Source organism: Paracoccidioides brasiliensis, assembly GCF_000150735.1.
Source record: "Paracoccidioides brasiliensis Pb18 unplaced genomic scaffold supercont2.21, whole genome shotgun sequence".
In the NCBI taxonomy this organism is placed as follows: Eukaryota; Fungi; Ascomycota; class Eurotiomycetes; order Onygenales; family Ajellomycetaceae; genus Paracoccidioides; species Paracoccidioides brasiliensis.
Genome location: NW_011371378.1, coordinates 29,559 through 45,670, shown reverse-complemented (window position 1 = coordinate 45,670; position 16,112 = coordinate 29,559). Strand labels below are relative to the sequence as shown.

General features: G+C 43.9%; 6 protein-coding genes across 6 annotated transcripts; 3 read left to right on the top strand and 3 right to left on the bottom strand.

The window, feature by feature from the left end:
* Positions 1 to 512: 512 nt before the first annotated feature.
* PADG_08574 (uncharacterized protein) lies at positions 513 to 2,740 on the top strand (the record flags this gene model as incomplete). The annotated part of the gene is made up of 2 exons (XM_010765587.1): positions 513 to 1,526; positions 1,655 to 2,740. The coding sequence occupies 2 exons, from the start codon at positions 513 to 515 to the stop codon at positions 2,738 to 2,740; spliced, it is 2,100 nt and encodes a 699-aa protein (XP_010763889.1).
* A 472-nt stretch (positions 2,741 to 3,212) lies between these two features.
* PADG_08573 (uncharacterized protein) lies at positions 3,213 to 4,327 on the top strand (the record flags this gene model as incomplete). The annotated part of the gene is made up of 4 exons (XM_010765586.1): positions 3,213 to 3,422; positions 3,492 to 3,551; positions 3,691 to 4,043; positions 4,180 to 4,327. The coding sequence occupies 4 exons, from the start codon at positions 3,213 to 3,215 to the stop codon at positions 4,325 to 4,327; spliced, it is 771 nt and encodes a 256-aa protein (XP_010763888.1).
* A 2,106-nt stretch (positions 4,328 to 6,433) lies between these two features.
* PADG_08572 (uncharacterized protein) lies at positions 6,434 to 8,558 on the bottom strand (the record flags this gene model as incomplete). The annotated part of the gene is made up of 5 exons (XM_010765585.1): positions 6,434 to 6,974; positions 7,074 to 7,492; positions 7,585 to 7,937; positions 8,015 to 8,347; positions 8,402 to 8,558. The coding sequence occupies 5 exons, from the start codon at positions 8,556 to 8,558 to the stop codon at positions 6,434 to 6,436; spliced, it is 1,803 nt and encodes a 600-aa protein (XP_010763887.1).
* Positions 8,559 to 9,853: 1,295 nt separating this feature from the next.
* Positions 9,854 to 11,219, top strand: PADG_08571 (glycosylphosphatidylinositol-alpha 1,4 mannosyltransferase I; the record flags this gene model as incomplete). Its single annotated transcript, XM_010765584.1, has 2 exons — positions 9,854 to 10,855; positions 10,920 to 11,219. The coding sequence occupies 2 exons, from the start codon at positions 9,854 to 9,856 to the stop codon at positions 11,217 to 11,219; spliced, it is 1,302 nt and encodes a 433-aa protein (XP_010763886.1).
* A 529-nt stretch (positions 11,220 to 11,748) lies between these two features.
* PADG_08570 (uncharacterized protein) lies at positions 11,749 to 13,630 on the bottom strand (the record flags this gene model as incomplete). The annotated part of the gene is made up of 2 exons (XM_010765583.1): positions 11,749 to 13,031; positions 13,114 to 13,630. 2 exons carry the CDS (start codon positions 13,628 to 13,630, stop codon positions 11,749 to 11,751), a joined length of 1,800 nt encoding a protein of 599 aa, XP_010763885.1.
* A 1,281-nt stretch (positions 13,631 to 14,911) lies between these two features.
* PADG_08569 (uncharacterized protein) lies at positions 14,912 to 16,039 on the bottom strand (the record flags this gene model as incomplete). The annotated part of the gene is made up of 2 exons (XM_010765582.1): positions 14,912 to 14,963; positions 15,057 to 16,039. 2 exons carry the CDS (start codon positions 16,037 to 16,039, stop codon positions 14,912 to 14,914), a joined length of 1,035 nt encoding a protein of 344 aa, XP_010763884.1.
* Positions 16,040 to 16,112: the final 73 nt, after the last annotated feature.

Here is a 16,112-nt window from a genome sequence, read left to right as displayed (position 1 = left end):
AGATTCACCACATTATTTTATCCTGGGCAAAACGGTGTTGGTGTGAGCCAATGATCCCTTAATTTGTAACTAATTAATTAACCCCCAGAGAAAAGAAACAGTTCAGCCTTTTCTGGCTCCGGATCTTCTTTCATTTCCGCCAAATCCAGCTTGCAACTGACGGTTCCTTCCCCTCCATGTATGCCTAGATACATACCTATATATTATATATATCCCTATAGTACTATGATATATCACCAACCCGCCGTATGAGCGCAAAATCAAAAATGTCTCCTGACGAGGCCTCCAAGCCACCCCAGTTGCGTGCGGCGTCCGCTTGTGTTGCGTGCAACATGAAGAAGGTAAACAAATACCATTCATTTGTGTGAAAACTCCCTCCCTGCAATTGCTTATAGTGGCATCTATACCTGCGTACTGCCACTAACCCAAGTCTACGCGGGTCGCAATCAGATTCGTTGTGTTTATCTCGAGGAGAATAAAGAGTGCATGAACTGCTCACGAAACCGCTGGGAATGCTCGTGCGTGTCCTATCAAACCCGGATCACAGAGTAGAGGGTCTAGGAATCATGTTGCTGATTTCCTTTAGGCCTCGCGAACGGAAGAGGAAGCGGCGTAAGTTTACTACGGCGGAAGTGAACGAAGGCTCTCCCACGGCAAATGAGGAACATAACACCCCTCTCGCCACCTCCCCAAGGGTGACTGCCTGGGATTCGAGAATGCCGGGGTGGGTTGCTGGGCGGACTGGCATTGCTGCTGGGACTCGTCCATCAGTTGTTCCAGACGTGTCCACTGGACATGTCACTGCTACCACTCCCCAACTTTCCCCACCGACGTCCGCTCTCCGTGAGACGGACAGAGTTCCTCTATTTACGAGCGCAACATCCAATTTCTCCCTACCACAGCGACAAGAATCACGTTCATATGATGCGAGTCCCGGCACCTCCAGCTTTCTCGGACGATCAGAGTATCTAAGTGGCGAAGTCCCCATCAATGAAGACCAGGCAAAATCATACCCCGCAGTTGCAAGTGAGAGCTTGACGGAGGAAGATATCCGTATTTTAGAACTCCAGCATGCCTTCGACTTGCCCCCACGGGCAGTTAGAGAAGGGTTGATAGATGCGTTCATGAAGCGATGTGCTCCGTGGATGCCCATTGTTGAGCGAAGCTGGCTGGCTGAACGCCAGGGGAACCAGCCGTCATTGCTGCTCCTCCAAGCAGTCTTCCTGGCAGGCAGCAGAGTATCGTCTGCTCCGGCAATTGCTGCGTATGCGTCGCCAAATGAGTTCTACCGTCGGGCGAAGGCTTTGTTCTGGTCAGGTTACGAAAAGAATACAATCACCGTCATAACCGCAGTGTTGGTCCTACACTGGTATAATCCAGAAGGGCCAGAGCATATATCTATTAACACCAGTGGCTTTTGGAACCGAATTGGTGTTGGTCTAGCCTATCAGATTGGACTTCATAAAGAACCACCAGCAGGGCGAGATGCTGCACTTCGTCGAAGGTTGTGGTGGACTTTATTTGTAGTAATTCCCTCATCTCTTTTTTCTTCACAGGGAGTCTAATATATTGTTCAATGTTTTTGGCAAAAATTTTTAAGAATTACTTTCTTAACTGCCTGTTGGAATCCTGCCGCTAACCTGATCATTTTCAGGCAAGAGATTGCTTGATTTCCGCAGGCCATGGACGACCCCGTGCCATTAACCCTGACGACTCCGATGTCAGACTACTCTCGCACGAAGACTTCTACGGGTCGACGGCAGATGGCCCTATGTTTATTTCATACGTAGAATTGGCTTCCTTACTGGGCGATCTAACTCAATGCTGCTGCCGCAAGTATCTTTCGCGCCAAAAACGCCAGTATATCGAGGGAGCGCTCTATCGTTGGACACGAGAGCTGCCGAACCACCTGCATCTCTTCCGGCGTACCAGCTCGCACGATGGCTCCTCTTCGAAGTTAGCGCTGGCGCCGTATAGCTTCGAGGCCCGCCAGTTACACATATTATACTTTATAATTCTCGCCATTCTATTTCGGTCGTCTCCACCTGCAAGCACACCCTCTGCGGCAGCCGTTCTCGCGTCGTCCTTCGTTGCAGGAATTTTTGAAGACTTTCTAGCCCGTGATGAAATTCGTTTCCTAGGGCCTATCTTCACCTTTTATCTTTTGGCGTCGGGAGTAGGACTTTTGTCGTGCTATCGATATCCTCATCTATGGGTCAAGGCTGAGTATGATCTCCGTATAATTTACAATTCACAGAAAGAACTCTCAAAAAGATGGCCTTCTGCAATTGGCAGTTTAAACGCTCTGTGGGCCATGAAGGAGGAAGCAAGCAAAGCCCCAAGACACAAGGATTCACATCCGCTTGGTAGCCTTACTTCAGAGCAGATGACATGCTTCAGTGGCTTTGGTACAGATTTGTGCCGGCTTGGAGAAGCCATATTAGCCCCCCACATACAGGGCCTCTTAGGCCCACGAAGAGCCGATGACAATCAACGCTCCAGAACTGCTTCTGATATGATGACAGCCGGTATTCTAGCGGAGTTGAAAACGCCAATAAGTACTCCTGCAGCTTTGGACGGATATTTACCACTTGCAACTGTCTTAGAACACCCACCCATACATATAGCAGCAGGAGGTGATACTGCAGACATCACTGACGATATTCTTTGTGCGCAGTACGAAGGAATTGGCAACTGGCTTCTGAAGGATTGGGACTGGAATAGCGACATTGCCTGGTGACTCAGCGCACTACCTCGGTGCAAGTAATGCCCGAAGTTGAAGGTTGCCTGCCTTACTAATTCACTGGCCGCGATGTCCCCCTCTCCACACACCTCTCATTAATTTTTTTATGATGATGTTATGGGGATGTTATTATCGGTTCAATGGTTTCCGCCCCTGACTACGGCAAGTTAGATCGGTATTTCGGTACTTTGGGAAATTCCCTCTGCTCTTGTCTTAGTCTAGCCGGCATTAGTTACGTAGTGAACTTCTGTGTACCCACGGTCCAAGATGCGGAGAAGTGTGGGAACCAGCCGTCAACTCGGTTAATGCTATTACTCTTTGCTGCCACACCTCCCTTAACACGCGCAATGCAACTTCCACTTCTCTAACTGCATACTCTTAAATATACGTACCATCCCGTGGATACTCATGCCCTCGCAGTGAACGCTGCTGCCCGCCATCAGTATACACGTCATAGCCAAAGCCCATAATGTTCGAGATATCAAAGTTTCGCAATCTGTCTCTCACCAGAAATGGCAATGTTTTCGTCATTACTATGCAGAAAGCACCCGAAAACAGACTGAGTTCATGGTATTGTCAGGAAATCATCAGGGCGTTTCACACTGTGCAACGCATACTCGGGCCTGACGCTGAAGGTGCCATAATCACAAGAGGGAACGATGCCAAATTCTGGTGCACGGTATGTCGTTGTCGCAGATATAAACAGTTTTTCATCGCTGTTCTTATTAGATAAAATCGACATGTGTAGGGACTTGAACTCGATGAAGGGGATACCAATCCTTTTGCCAACACTGATGGCTTCTATCCGGTAATTTTGTCCTTACATTAATTTCGTAGTTCCTATTTCCTATGAGGAAGCTATTTTCCATTATATTGTACTTTAATTATTTCCCCCCGGAACCCTTCAATTACACAATTCTTTCCGGTCTAACAACCAACACACCCAGATGCTGCACACAATTCTCGACTTCCCGTATCCCACAATCGCTCTACTCACTGGTCACACTTTCGGAGGTGCCTGCCCTTTCGCCCTGAGCCATGATTACCGAATTATGAATTCTTCCCGTGGCTTCATATCCATGCCGCCTGTGAATCTAGGCCTTCATTTTGACGGCATCGGGTCTCTTCCTCGCCTTAAACTCGCTCCACGGGTTGCCCGCAAAATGTTACTTGAGGCTCACAAGTGGACAGGAATGGAAGCCCTTGCGGATGGTATTGTTGATGCCATTGCTGAACCGGAACGAATGATGGATGTTGCAATGGAGCTCGCGGAGAAGTGGGCTCCGAAGGCAAAAATGGGGTAAGTCTTTGCTTTTCTTTTCTTTTCCTTGCCGTTCCTCTTCCTCTTGACCCTTCTCCCAGACAGGCTAAAATCTTCTTCCTTGTTTCTTTCACATTTTTCTCTTTTACTTTTCTTCCTATTTTTTTTTATTCAGTTCGAAGAATTGCTTATTGGATGGGTGGATAAATAGTGTATATGGTGTTCTACGCACTGAACTCTGGGGAGACGCTATTGAGAAGTTTCAAAGGATCAGCTATGTGCATAGTCGAGAAACGAGTAGGGCAGCTAAGTTCAAGATATGAAAAGTTAGCTATTAATCGTGCCTCCGTGCACCCACACCTCGTGTGGGTGCGCCACAGCGTAATGATAAAAACAGCATAACAATAAAAATATCAACTTCTTCATTAATCAATCTTCAAATATTAATATATCACCACCACCATGACCAATAAGATAGATGATCTTGAAAAATGTATTCAGAGTGCCATTGAAGTCTATAATGACAATTGAAAACAGAAAATTCTACCTCTGGTATGCAAATTCAACATTTCTTATCAACATCTTCAAGCAAGAATCAATGGAAGAAAAACACACAATGCAAAGACTACATCAAACAAGAAGCTTAGCAAGAGCCAGGAGGACATGTTAAAAGAGTGAATAGCTTATATGGACAGAAATAATTGCTCACTGACTGCAGAGCAGATTCAAGATAATGTAAATCTTATTCTCAAACATCATCATACTGATCCTTCAATCTCTTTACCCATGGTCAGCAAGATGTAGACCTATTGATATATACAAAGCTTAGATAGATATAAAAGGGTTAAGCAGAAGACAATGAATCTGAGAAGAATTGCTGTTGAGAATATTAGCTACATTAAGATGTGATTTGATCATTTGAAAATCTTACTTCAAAAGTACATATTTCAAACCTGCAATATCTACAACTTTGATGAGATTGACTTTCAAGAGAGTCAAGAATGTGGAGAATGAGTTATTAATGCTTTTAAAGACTTTAATTCAGTTATAACTTCATCATATTCTTGAGAATTGATCACTGTGATTGAGTATATTTTATCAGATAATGAGGTATTGAATTTCTTTATCATTATGAAATTTAAAACTCAATTTGAAGATTGATATACACAAAGTAATCTATCAGATGAATATACAATCACAACATCAGATACTGACTGTATCAATGATGAGATTGACTTTGTATAAATTCAGTACTTTAATGAAGTCTCTGAAAAATATTATCAAGACAGTCATTGATTGCTGCTTTTGAACAATCATAAATCTTATCTCATTGAAGAATTTCTACAATACTGAATCTTCACAAGATTATTCTATATGAATTTTCTTCACATTCAACTCATATATTGCAATCTCTAAATAGTGTTTCTTTTTAGCAGTATAAGCACTATTATTCAAAGACAGTTAATCAAGCTGTGTGATATGAATATGAGCAGTATGAAAAATATTAATTTCTACAAAATCTAGTTAATGTCTACAAAAAGACTTTTCCATCTTCTACTATTTAGACTGACTTCATAAATCATGACATTGTCATATTCAACTCATAATCTATACTGCTTAAGCTAGATTCAAAGGTCTCTGACTACTTTGAGTTGCAAATATACAAAAAAGACTTCTTTTTGCTGCAATCAAGCTGTTTAGATACTGCTTTATCAAAGCTATTCTCACTCAAGACAATTGAGAAGTTACAACATCATATTTGAATGACAAAGAAGACAATGCAAGATATGAAGGATATACTTGATTTCAAATCACCTCATCTGAGCAATTGATTGAACAAGATTTTCCAAGGCAGTTTTATTCAGATAAAACTCAATGCTATAAAAGAAAGTGAGATTGAGAATTACTATCTTGCAATCAAACATCACAGCACTAAAAATACACATCAGCAGATTCAAGTAGAAGGTATACTCACTGTCAGAGATGCAAATAGAAAGATCACATAATCTAAAGAGAAGGAAGCAGAAAAAGAACATTATAAGAAAGTCAAATATGTTGAGAGAGCTTTGAAGAAAAATGCCACAGATTCAACTCAACAAGAGGTTAATAATATATATAAACATCTCATGAATAATACAGCTACTACAGATGATATAGATAAATTAATTATCATAGATTAGCAGCATGGTGATGAGATATTAATTTTTGAAGTTCTAATTATCCATATTTTTATCATTATGCTGTTTTTATCATTACGCTGTGGCGCACCCACATCAGGTGTGGGTGCGCGGGGCACGATTAGTGTGAAGCAATGACCATGGGGATTTTGCTATTAAAAAGCAGGACCTAAGTTCTCCACCAAATATATATATCAAAGAAAATTGGAAAGCCAACCGTGACAATATAATTGTAGCTATTCTGAAATTCATTCATAGTTGCGAGTCAACCTTTTTCGCCTTTTTATTGGAATCCCATACCTGCACCTCAAATTCCCTGTGATAATCCGCTGGAAAGAATTTGGGGCTAAGCACCTTTTTCACAATCTTCCCTGTCCCGCTCTTAGGCAGCTCGCCCTCGACCACTCTAAGCAATGTTGGAATCTTATACGCCGCCAGATTCTTTCTTAGGTCTCCACGCAAAACATCCAAAGTAAAATCTTTCCCTACCCATCCATTTTCCGCACATCTGTACATTGTCTGATCATCTCGCAGGCTGACCACGGCAGCGACTCGCTGGCCGAATTCATCGTCAGCAACACCAACAACCATTACCTCGGAAACATACGGGAGGCCGAGAATCTTGCGCTCAATATCCAGTGCAGAAATTTTGTAGCCGCCAGATTTGAGGATATCGAGAGAGGCGCGGCCGAGGATGAAGTAACAGTTTCCTTCACGACGAGCCACGTCTCCGGTTTTGTAGAAACCGTCTGTATCGTGGGCTTCAGCAGTAGCGACTTCGTCGTAAAGGTACCTGTTCAAGTGCCGTGGCTTGATTAGATCCTACATCGATATACTCACCTGAATATCCAGGTCGTAAAAACGCCACCGCGTAGGGAAATAAGGTTCGTACTTTGAAAACATGTACGGCCCCTTTATTAACATTTCTCCCTCTTCTCCATCGGAAAGTTTCACGGTAGTTCCAGGGAACACCGACCGCACACTTCCAGAAGGAACAGGATCGGACTCGACAGAAGGGGTATACACCGGGCCAATTCCAGAAGCGCCATATCTTGACAAAATGGTCCTGCCACCGAGTATCTTTGTCCAAAATTCCTGAACTGGAGTTGGGAGCGCAGACGTTCCACAAAGCAATGCGCGGAATTGCCGAGCACCTGCAATATACTGGTACACCTCGTGAGGTGGTAGAGGGTCAATGGTTCGTTCAAAATATCGCATCATTCTCATGTAGATAGTTGGTATCCAGAGAATATATGCAAGCCGCCTTTCTTCCAGCGCTCCCACATCCAAACCACGTCGAAACTGCCACTCCTAAATTCAACGCAGGCACCTGAGTAGATGTAAGGGAGGAAGTTAATATCGATTCCAGTTGCATGGTGGACTGGGAGAATATGCAGAATCACATCTTTCTCGGTGACGCCAAAATGGTCAGCAACAGCTGCTGAGGTATCATGCAGATATGCTCTCCTCATCACAGCACCTTTTGGAGGCCCCGTTGTTCCCGAGGTGAAAACAACCACCCCAGGCCCATTGTCGTCAAGATACTTATCAGACGAAAGAACGATATCACCTTGCGGCAATGGGCATGTCCTAAAGTGTCTCGCAATATGAATGCAGCCAATATTTTCCGACGTAGTCTTTTCAAGATGAGCAGCTAAAGGGTCTGCCAACTTCCCCCCGTCGGAAGAATATAGAATGGCGGCGCATTTAGCTTTGAGCACAAAATAAGATGCTTCTTTGACTGGGAGTAGAACGGCTGTAGACATTTCAGTCAGTCCGGGATTCTCACTTGCTTGGTAAAAAATATAACTAGTTAATAAACTATCTGCGAACTTATTGGCACTACCGCAGCTCCAAGAGCACATATCGCAACAAAGCCCACAGCATACTCGTACCCGCCAGTGGCGATAAGAGCAATGTATTTATCTTCACCACGTCTCAATGGCCACTGGGTTTCTGGTGACAGGCTCAACCGAAGAGCTTTCCGAACTGCAAGAACGTCACTGAGAAATTCTATATATGATTTTTCGATTCTGAGATTGACATCCCTTATAGCAATTCGCTGCGATTTACGATGCGCATGTCGAAGCAATTTCGAGAAGAACGGGGAAAGGGGTAGGACATGGTCCCCGGTATGTGAGGGAACAATATCCGTCCGGTCGAATCCTATGGTGTAATTGTGTACATACATAGGAAATATATATAGCAGGGCATATATACTTGTAACTATGCGACATGCCCAAGCATCCGCGTTATTCGATAAATGCAAAAATGCCTCGCAAAGTATGCGCTGTGCCTGGAGAAAATAGCATCCACTTAGGTATAGACCTTTCGCCCATTTGGAATTCCGGCAAGCACCTTTATTGGCTGCCGGCATTATTGCAATTGAAATAGACAGATAATGTGTCGGGAGTGAGAATGAAGAGAGCCGAGCGCTAGGATTTCGGCATTAACTTACTACTTTGCTAAACATTCAGCGTTGTTGAGATTGAGATGGAACAGTGTGGAGACATTTTCAATGAGCAGACGATAGGTGTTTGTATGTAGTTAGGTTATGCAAGACAATAGAAAGCGGTAGATAAAAGCACTTATAAACATCAACGAAGCTTCAAGAGATATAGTGGTGGTGCAATTTTCAACACGGAGCTGCTGAGATGAGGATTTTCGGCAAAACTTTAGTTAACTAACACTTCTAGTTGAGCTCGGTTCTTACGGCGGACGGCCGAAACAGCGGGGGTTCACCGACAGTTCTCCAAAGGATAGTTAGCTAACTACTTGAGCTAGCCAATGAGATTGGAGTCAAATGAACTAAGTGACTATGGCTTGCAGTTCGTTCTCTTCTTCATTTTCCATAAACCACCTCAAAACTGACGATTTTTAGATATTTGATATTTTTTTTTCTTCCATTCTTCTGAATTTCAGAATTATTATCTGATCCAAAACATGTCTCAACATTGATTATCGTATGTGGATTTTGCTGGCATAAGTTATATATAGTATTATATAAAGAAAATAGGGATAAAATCAGATGATTCATAGCTATAAACAACAAGGTAAATAAATCTACAGAGATTTAATAAACATTATAAAGTCAACTTAGTGATTTCTTTTTTGAAAGACATAAAATTTAACATTATTCTCGTTTGGTAAAAAGTGATAATTTAGTTATATAATTTATAATAAGATGATTTGCTGAAGAGAAAACACTTATCAACTCAGAGCTGAAGTCAGTCAGGCGCCGGATGGTAATGTATCAGTTAAGTCAACTAAACTATTGAGGTTCCTTAAAGGGGACTAGCGCAGCTACAACGCACGCTCTCAAACAACATCATTTGTCATCCGCATCATCCCATCCAACCGGCGTTATTTATTAGATGTTGATTTTTAACTTACCTCTTCTCCAACCTTTGAATTGCATTTTGGCCCTGCTGAGCCGAAAGCCAGACCACTGCAAAACTCACATCCCTAAATGAAGAAAAAGATACTGATGCTCAGAGGACAGAAATGTATTGACAATGCCAAGGTTCTTGTTTGTGTTCATTCTCACTCAGTAGCAAATTCTCTTACAACTTCTTCCTATTCTTTCTTTGACTTGATCTTTTTATCATCTCAATTTTAAATTATTTGAAACTACTACTCATTTCCCTGCATGTTGCGGGGCACACCTTCTTCATGCCGTCCCTATTTAAATCACCCACCCTGGTGTTTTCGGCCGCCATCCTTCTCCGCGTGATTCTTCTCTTCTACGGTCTCTACCAGGATGCCCATTCCCCGGTCAAATACACAGATATCGACTACTTCGTTTTCACTGACGCTGCCAAGTTCGTCTCGCACGGACGGTCCCCCTATGAACGAGCCACATACCGCTATACTCCGTTGCTGGCGTGGCTTCTTGTGCCCACAGCCTGGTTTGGTGGTTTCTGGTTTTCGTTCGGCAAAGTCCTTTTTGCACTTGCCGACATTGCAGCCGGTTGGTTGATTGTGCGCGTCCTCTGCCAGCAGCGATATCTTCATATGGACATGCCCCGTGCGCTCAAGTACACCAGCATCTGGTTGCTTAATCCCATGGTTGCCACGATTAGCACGAGGGGCAGCTCAGAGAGCCTGTTGGGTGTTATGGTTATTGCGCTTGTATGGGCTGTCCTGGAAAGGAGGATTGGGCTCGCTGGCGCACTCCTGGGCCTTGGAGTTCACTTTAAGATCTACCCCTTTATCTACGCTCCGTCAATCATCTGGTTGTTGGGCGATGGCAAATGGCATAAAGAGGACACATCAAAGATTTCGTTTCTCTCCATTACCACTTGCCTGCGGTCCTTCGTCAATCCATCGCAAATCCTTCTTACGTTCACCTCGCTGGCCGTCTTTTCAGTTCTCAATATCACCATGTATTTAATATATGGCCTCCCATTCATTCAACATACCTACCTGCATCATGCCACCCGTGTCGACCATCGTCATAATTTCTCCCCGTATAACATTCTCCTGTACCTCTCTTCCTCACCAACTGTGCAAGACGCATCGCTAAGGAGCAACTTGGAGTCATTGGCGTTTATCCCGCAGCTTTCTCTTTCAGCCGTGCTTATCCCGCTTGTTCTGGCAAAGAAAGACCTGGCGGGGACTATGCTTGCGCAGACATTTGCATTTGTCGCGTTCAATAAAGTATGCACGAGTCAGGTTAGTACCAGGCTCCTTTGTTTCACTTTGAAAAAATGTGCAGAAATATCTAATTTTACCACAGTATTTCCTTTGGTACATGATTTTTCTTCCTCTCTACCTACCCTATTCCTCCTTTATCAAGAAGCCCTTTGTTGGCACCACCGCACTCGCTCTGTGGGTTGCTGGTCAAGCCCTCTGGCTGCACCAAGGGTTACACCTTGAATTTCTAGGTATCTCTACTTTTACTCCAGGTCTCTTTCTCGCATCTCTCACCTTCTTCGCGGTTAATGTTTGGATTTTGGGCATTATTGTTGCTGATGTGGGTCGTTCTTCGGCGATTCACGCGACTTCAGTATCGGAGAAAGGGTCCGGAAGTGATTAGCATACTTGGCTCCTTAAACTTAAAAAGTTTTCGTGCATGTAATGGAGGAATGTAGATGATACTGAAAGTGGCCCAGGAATTCGAGCGGACAGCTATTTGAAATTGGGTCGTACGAATTTAGGAGTTGCGAAATCACGCTAAGTGGACCTAACCTGAATTCAGCGCTTGCCTTCAAAGATTTTACTAGATATTACGAGGATCCAACTCCAACAGACATGAGCGGAATTAATATTGAGTACACAAGGGGTGTTTTTATTCCCTTGATTACCATAAACACAGGATAGCTCTTTTGAGAAATAGCAACCCCAACCCCACGCTTGAGAGTGAAGTGAAGGATGATTGAGCACCATGGCTTCAGAAACATAATAACTTCATTCAACAGGTGATATGATATGTATCTGGCAAAGAACTGAAACGCTATGACAAGCTTTAAATGAAAAATGAGTAGGGTAAGTATGGAAGAAAACTCAATTACACTGGAGGGATAAACAAGAATAAATTGTTGGAAATGAGAGCAGATTTGCATGTGTCACAGCTTGGACTTGTCAGCAATAATCTTATATGAGCTTGCCTTTATACTCAGTGGTCGGGTTCGCGGATATATCCTCGTCCCGGTTTGAGCGTTAATTCCGTATTGTGGCAGTATTCCATCGTCGAGTAGTTCATACTCTGCGTTCGGTCGTGCCTCATGTAGTGCTGCAAGGATATTTTCGCTCCACAGCCCAATGCAATTGTTGCCCACAAGCTGAAAGTATGGGTTGAGAAGTCCACAAGCGGAGTCGAGATCGATGAATCTAATGCGCATATGGCTGAGGGAAACATACGCATCCAACGACCTGACAGCAGCAATAATAAGATTCTCGAATGAATTAATGAAATTCATATTGGTAATGCCAGACAGGTCATTGAGCATTGGAGAGCCATCATCATGAGTCCGTTGTTCGCGGCAGCACGACTTCACCACAAGGTCAATCGATTTTAGCCTCGAATTTGTGGGATTTTTAAACATTGCTGTCCGCGCATGGATGAATAATCCAGCACAGACTTTGCCTGTAAAGGTCAAGGATTCAAGTTGGGGTGCAATTGCCCCCAACAATAGGCACAGATGTGGTTCAGTGTAGACCGTACCAAACCAGCGCGAATGCGAGCTTGATTTGTTGTAGAATCCTTCTAAACTAATGTCTAGTCGAGTAATGGTTTTGGGGAAGTTGGAAAGGGCTTTGGATATCGTAACATGCGCCTCTAACTTTCGTTTGACATAGGAACAATCCCATTCGCGAAGATTGGGTAATGCTTTGGCCAGGTTACACCAGTGTTGGTAGTCCCTCATAATATTCCATGCGCCTCTCATCACAAACGTTTGAATGTTGGGGAGCACCTCCAGACTCTCTTCGCCGGATTGACCCCACGGGTCATTGTCGAAATGCCTGATCATGGGGGGTTTCTTGCAGTGGCCGCCTTCGAGGGTTAGGATGCGTGCGTGGGGGAAAAAGTAGGCAACATGGCAGAATATTTGTTGCAACGTGGCATTGCGACTGGCGAATCTGAAGCTGGCATTACTTGTGTAGCCGTTGCTTGATGTGTCTTCGAAAGTAGCCACCGTCGCTTGAAGGACTGCCGCGACGTTTGCCAAATGAGAGCCTTCATTTCCATTGTGAGGGCGGTAATAGTGCCTTACGCGGCCCTTTGGCATCCTGTCGCCCCATACTGGAACCCAAATTTCAATGTGACGGACATAGGAAGATAGTTGTGTGTGTGACAAAAACCACTCAGCGCATTCAAGCAGCCCATCGGTGGTACCCTTGACCTGAACTATGACAAAAAGGAAACAGGGTAAGCACCAGGATAGTAAAAGGAAGTAATAAAGCAATAATTAAGGAGAGCTGATACCTACTATGTCGATAGATTCTCTCCTGAACCAAAGGTCGCCAAAGAGAGCAAACAAGGGCTAGGTCCGAGAGTGCCTTTCGGCGGGGATGCCGTAGGGCTTTGCTCCAACTATTTGGGGTGGATTTGGTGGGAGATAGGGAGGCAAGAGTGGAGCCTCGGACGCCAAAAAGATGGTCTAGAATCGCTTCATGTATCTCGATCGGAAGATTTTTGAACAGCATGCTGGACGGTATGTTGGAATTCTGCATCTCTACGTCAAACGTTTCCAGTTCGCGGCAAGGGAGTGGATGCGATAAATCCAGCGGAAGTTGAAGCGGCTGATGAAGTTCCTGCTGGGACTGGAGTTGCAGTAGCTGCTCCTGTTGAGCGTGGTGGTGATGTGGATGAGGTTCTTTGTGGCCAAAATCCTGTTGTTGAAAGAGGCTACTATGTGCAGATTTTGCGCAGGAAATAGAAGGAGAGGATGGAAGGGTGATCTGGTCGATGGAGAGCAGAGGAAGAGGTGTCATAGTAGATAACATGGTGTCCATAGGAGGTGACGAGATTGCAATCGTTGAATGAGAGGGATATTGTCGGGAGACACGCGCGATAAAAAGACGAGCCGCCGAAAAGAGGGGGGGGAAACAGATGAGACGCGAAAACAGCAGCCAGGTTGTTCTTCCTTAAAATTTGGGGCTACAAGGAAAATGCAAAATTAGTAACTGAACAACAAGAGTCAATCAAATGCAAGGTCCCAATGGGAAATTAGTGAAGGCCACATCCATCTTGAAGGATTGCAACGTGGAGAACGTGAAGGAGGGACGAAGAGGAGGGGGCTTTCCCACTGTTCCCGCCTCAACACCAGACGGTAAATTTTGAAGTATGAATATGAGGTGTGATAAGAGCAATGACTGTTGAAAAGCGAGTTCATTGACACGGGAACAAGAAGAGGAGCCAACTGGAGAGGTGAAGAGAGGATCCAGTACTGGACAAGAGGCCAAACTGAGAAATAAGGGAGGAGAGAGAGTGGACAAAAGAAAACCAGAGGGAAATGGATGCGCTTGGCCCTGCTACTGGCAATGCTGATGTTGAGGATGTTTGAGGGCCAAAGCGGGAATGTTTGAAGTCGCAAGTAGGCAGAAAATATAGAAGTGGAGGAAGATGCAGGTATTCGTTACAAACATCCTTTGGGTGAAAACAGGGAAATATCGGGTATTGGTACATGGGCTTGGCGCCTAAGGGAGAATCAGATAAGGCTGAGGCACATGGCTTTGTCAGGAGATGTTAGGGGTCAGGTGACAGCGATGTGATTTTGTGTGGGAACGTCTGAAGTGGTTATATTGGTAGCGATGCTGTACTACTGTGTGGTGCACTAGTTCCATAGTAGGAAGCCTAGGCTCCAACACCTAGACTAGCTACTGTCCTGCTCAAATCAATCATATCCATCTTATCTGTCAAAAATATTTAATATATAAAGATAATAAATAATATTTAAAAACATTATAAATCATATACTATAAAAAATAATTAATAATAAAGAATAAAATCAACATTTTATTCAAATTAATTAAAACTATAACAGTTTATTTATTAAAAACTGAAAAAACAAATTAAAATTAAATTAAAATTAAAATTAATTAAATTAATATATATAATACAAAAAAATTAAAAAATTAAAATTAAAAAACAAACAAATAAAAAATTTCATAAAATAACACTTATAAAAAATAAATATAACATTATAATAAACTGTTTCTATTGTCCGCTATAGTTGTAATTCATCCATCTTCACATTTTGTATTATTACTTTGAGAAAGAGAAATCTATCCCTTTTGAATCAGCCCACTATTCTCTTTCACTCTTAGAGCCCATTCTCTGCAATAAACATTAGCTTGAAGTCCCAAGTCCCAGCGTCCGGAAAAGTTAAAATAGATGTTCGCAACGTGAAATGTACGTATGTGTACTTACGTCCAGCTTCCATCGTATATCCGTCTATCTCCAGGTGACCCCTCGGCCGCTTCTTTCAACGCAAGGTCGATGATAGCAGAGGTAACCCCAGTTCCACAACAGCTGATGGATGGTTCCTTCAGATTAATTCCCTTGACTTCAAATATCTTACGCAGCTCTGGTGCGGGAAGCAATGTTTTGGTAACAGGGTCAAGCAGCTCGGAGAACGGTAGACTTGTAGAGCCAGGCATATGGCCGGAGGGAAGCCCTGGACGAGGCTCTTTGTCTCTGCCTGTGAATCTGCCCTCGGGTCTCGCATCAAGAATTTGAATACCCTCTGAACCCCCCTTGCCATAAGCCTGGGCAATCTCCTTCATCTCAGCGAAGTGAGCAACCATTTCCGGAGCGAAATCGCCCACCTCGTAGTTGGATCTCTCCTCGGGGACGACATGTCCAGACTCAGTTGGATAACCTTCCTGAACCCATACTTTGAAATTGTTGAGCACATGGACGTTGTTGTGACCGAAAACCCTCAATGTCCAGCCCACTCGTGGTGCACTGAAGAGTCCAAGCTCCTCTGAGTCGTAAACCACAAGCTCATCATCTCTGCGGATGCCCAGAGACTGCATAGCTTCCTTGAAGCCCTCCCTAGTAGGCAGCATGTGTGGATATGGAGAATCATGGTCCTTCACTTCGTCAAGGTCAAAGAATCGAGCCTGTGGGATGCGACACTTTTTGAAAGCCTCAATGCCCGTCCGCTTTGTGGGATCGTTTGGCATAAACCAGGTAGCACAGAGTGGGATGACTCGCGGCGAGGTGGAAATTTTAGTTCTCACATTTATTTTCAGGGCATCATTGAGCTCCTGCGGGGTGACCAGATAGGAGGAAAGGGAAATTGAACGGTGTTGTGAAAAACGAAGGGGAGTGATAATGGCAGACCTGGCGAGGGTAATCCTTGATGAGAAGCCAGAGTGACCAGAGTAACGTAGAACCGCAAGAGCCATTTCTGGTGGAAAAAGAGGGCTCTTCCAAGGTTAGCTGAGAGTGTTTTGAGCTCTTACATAGCAAAATAGAGCG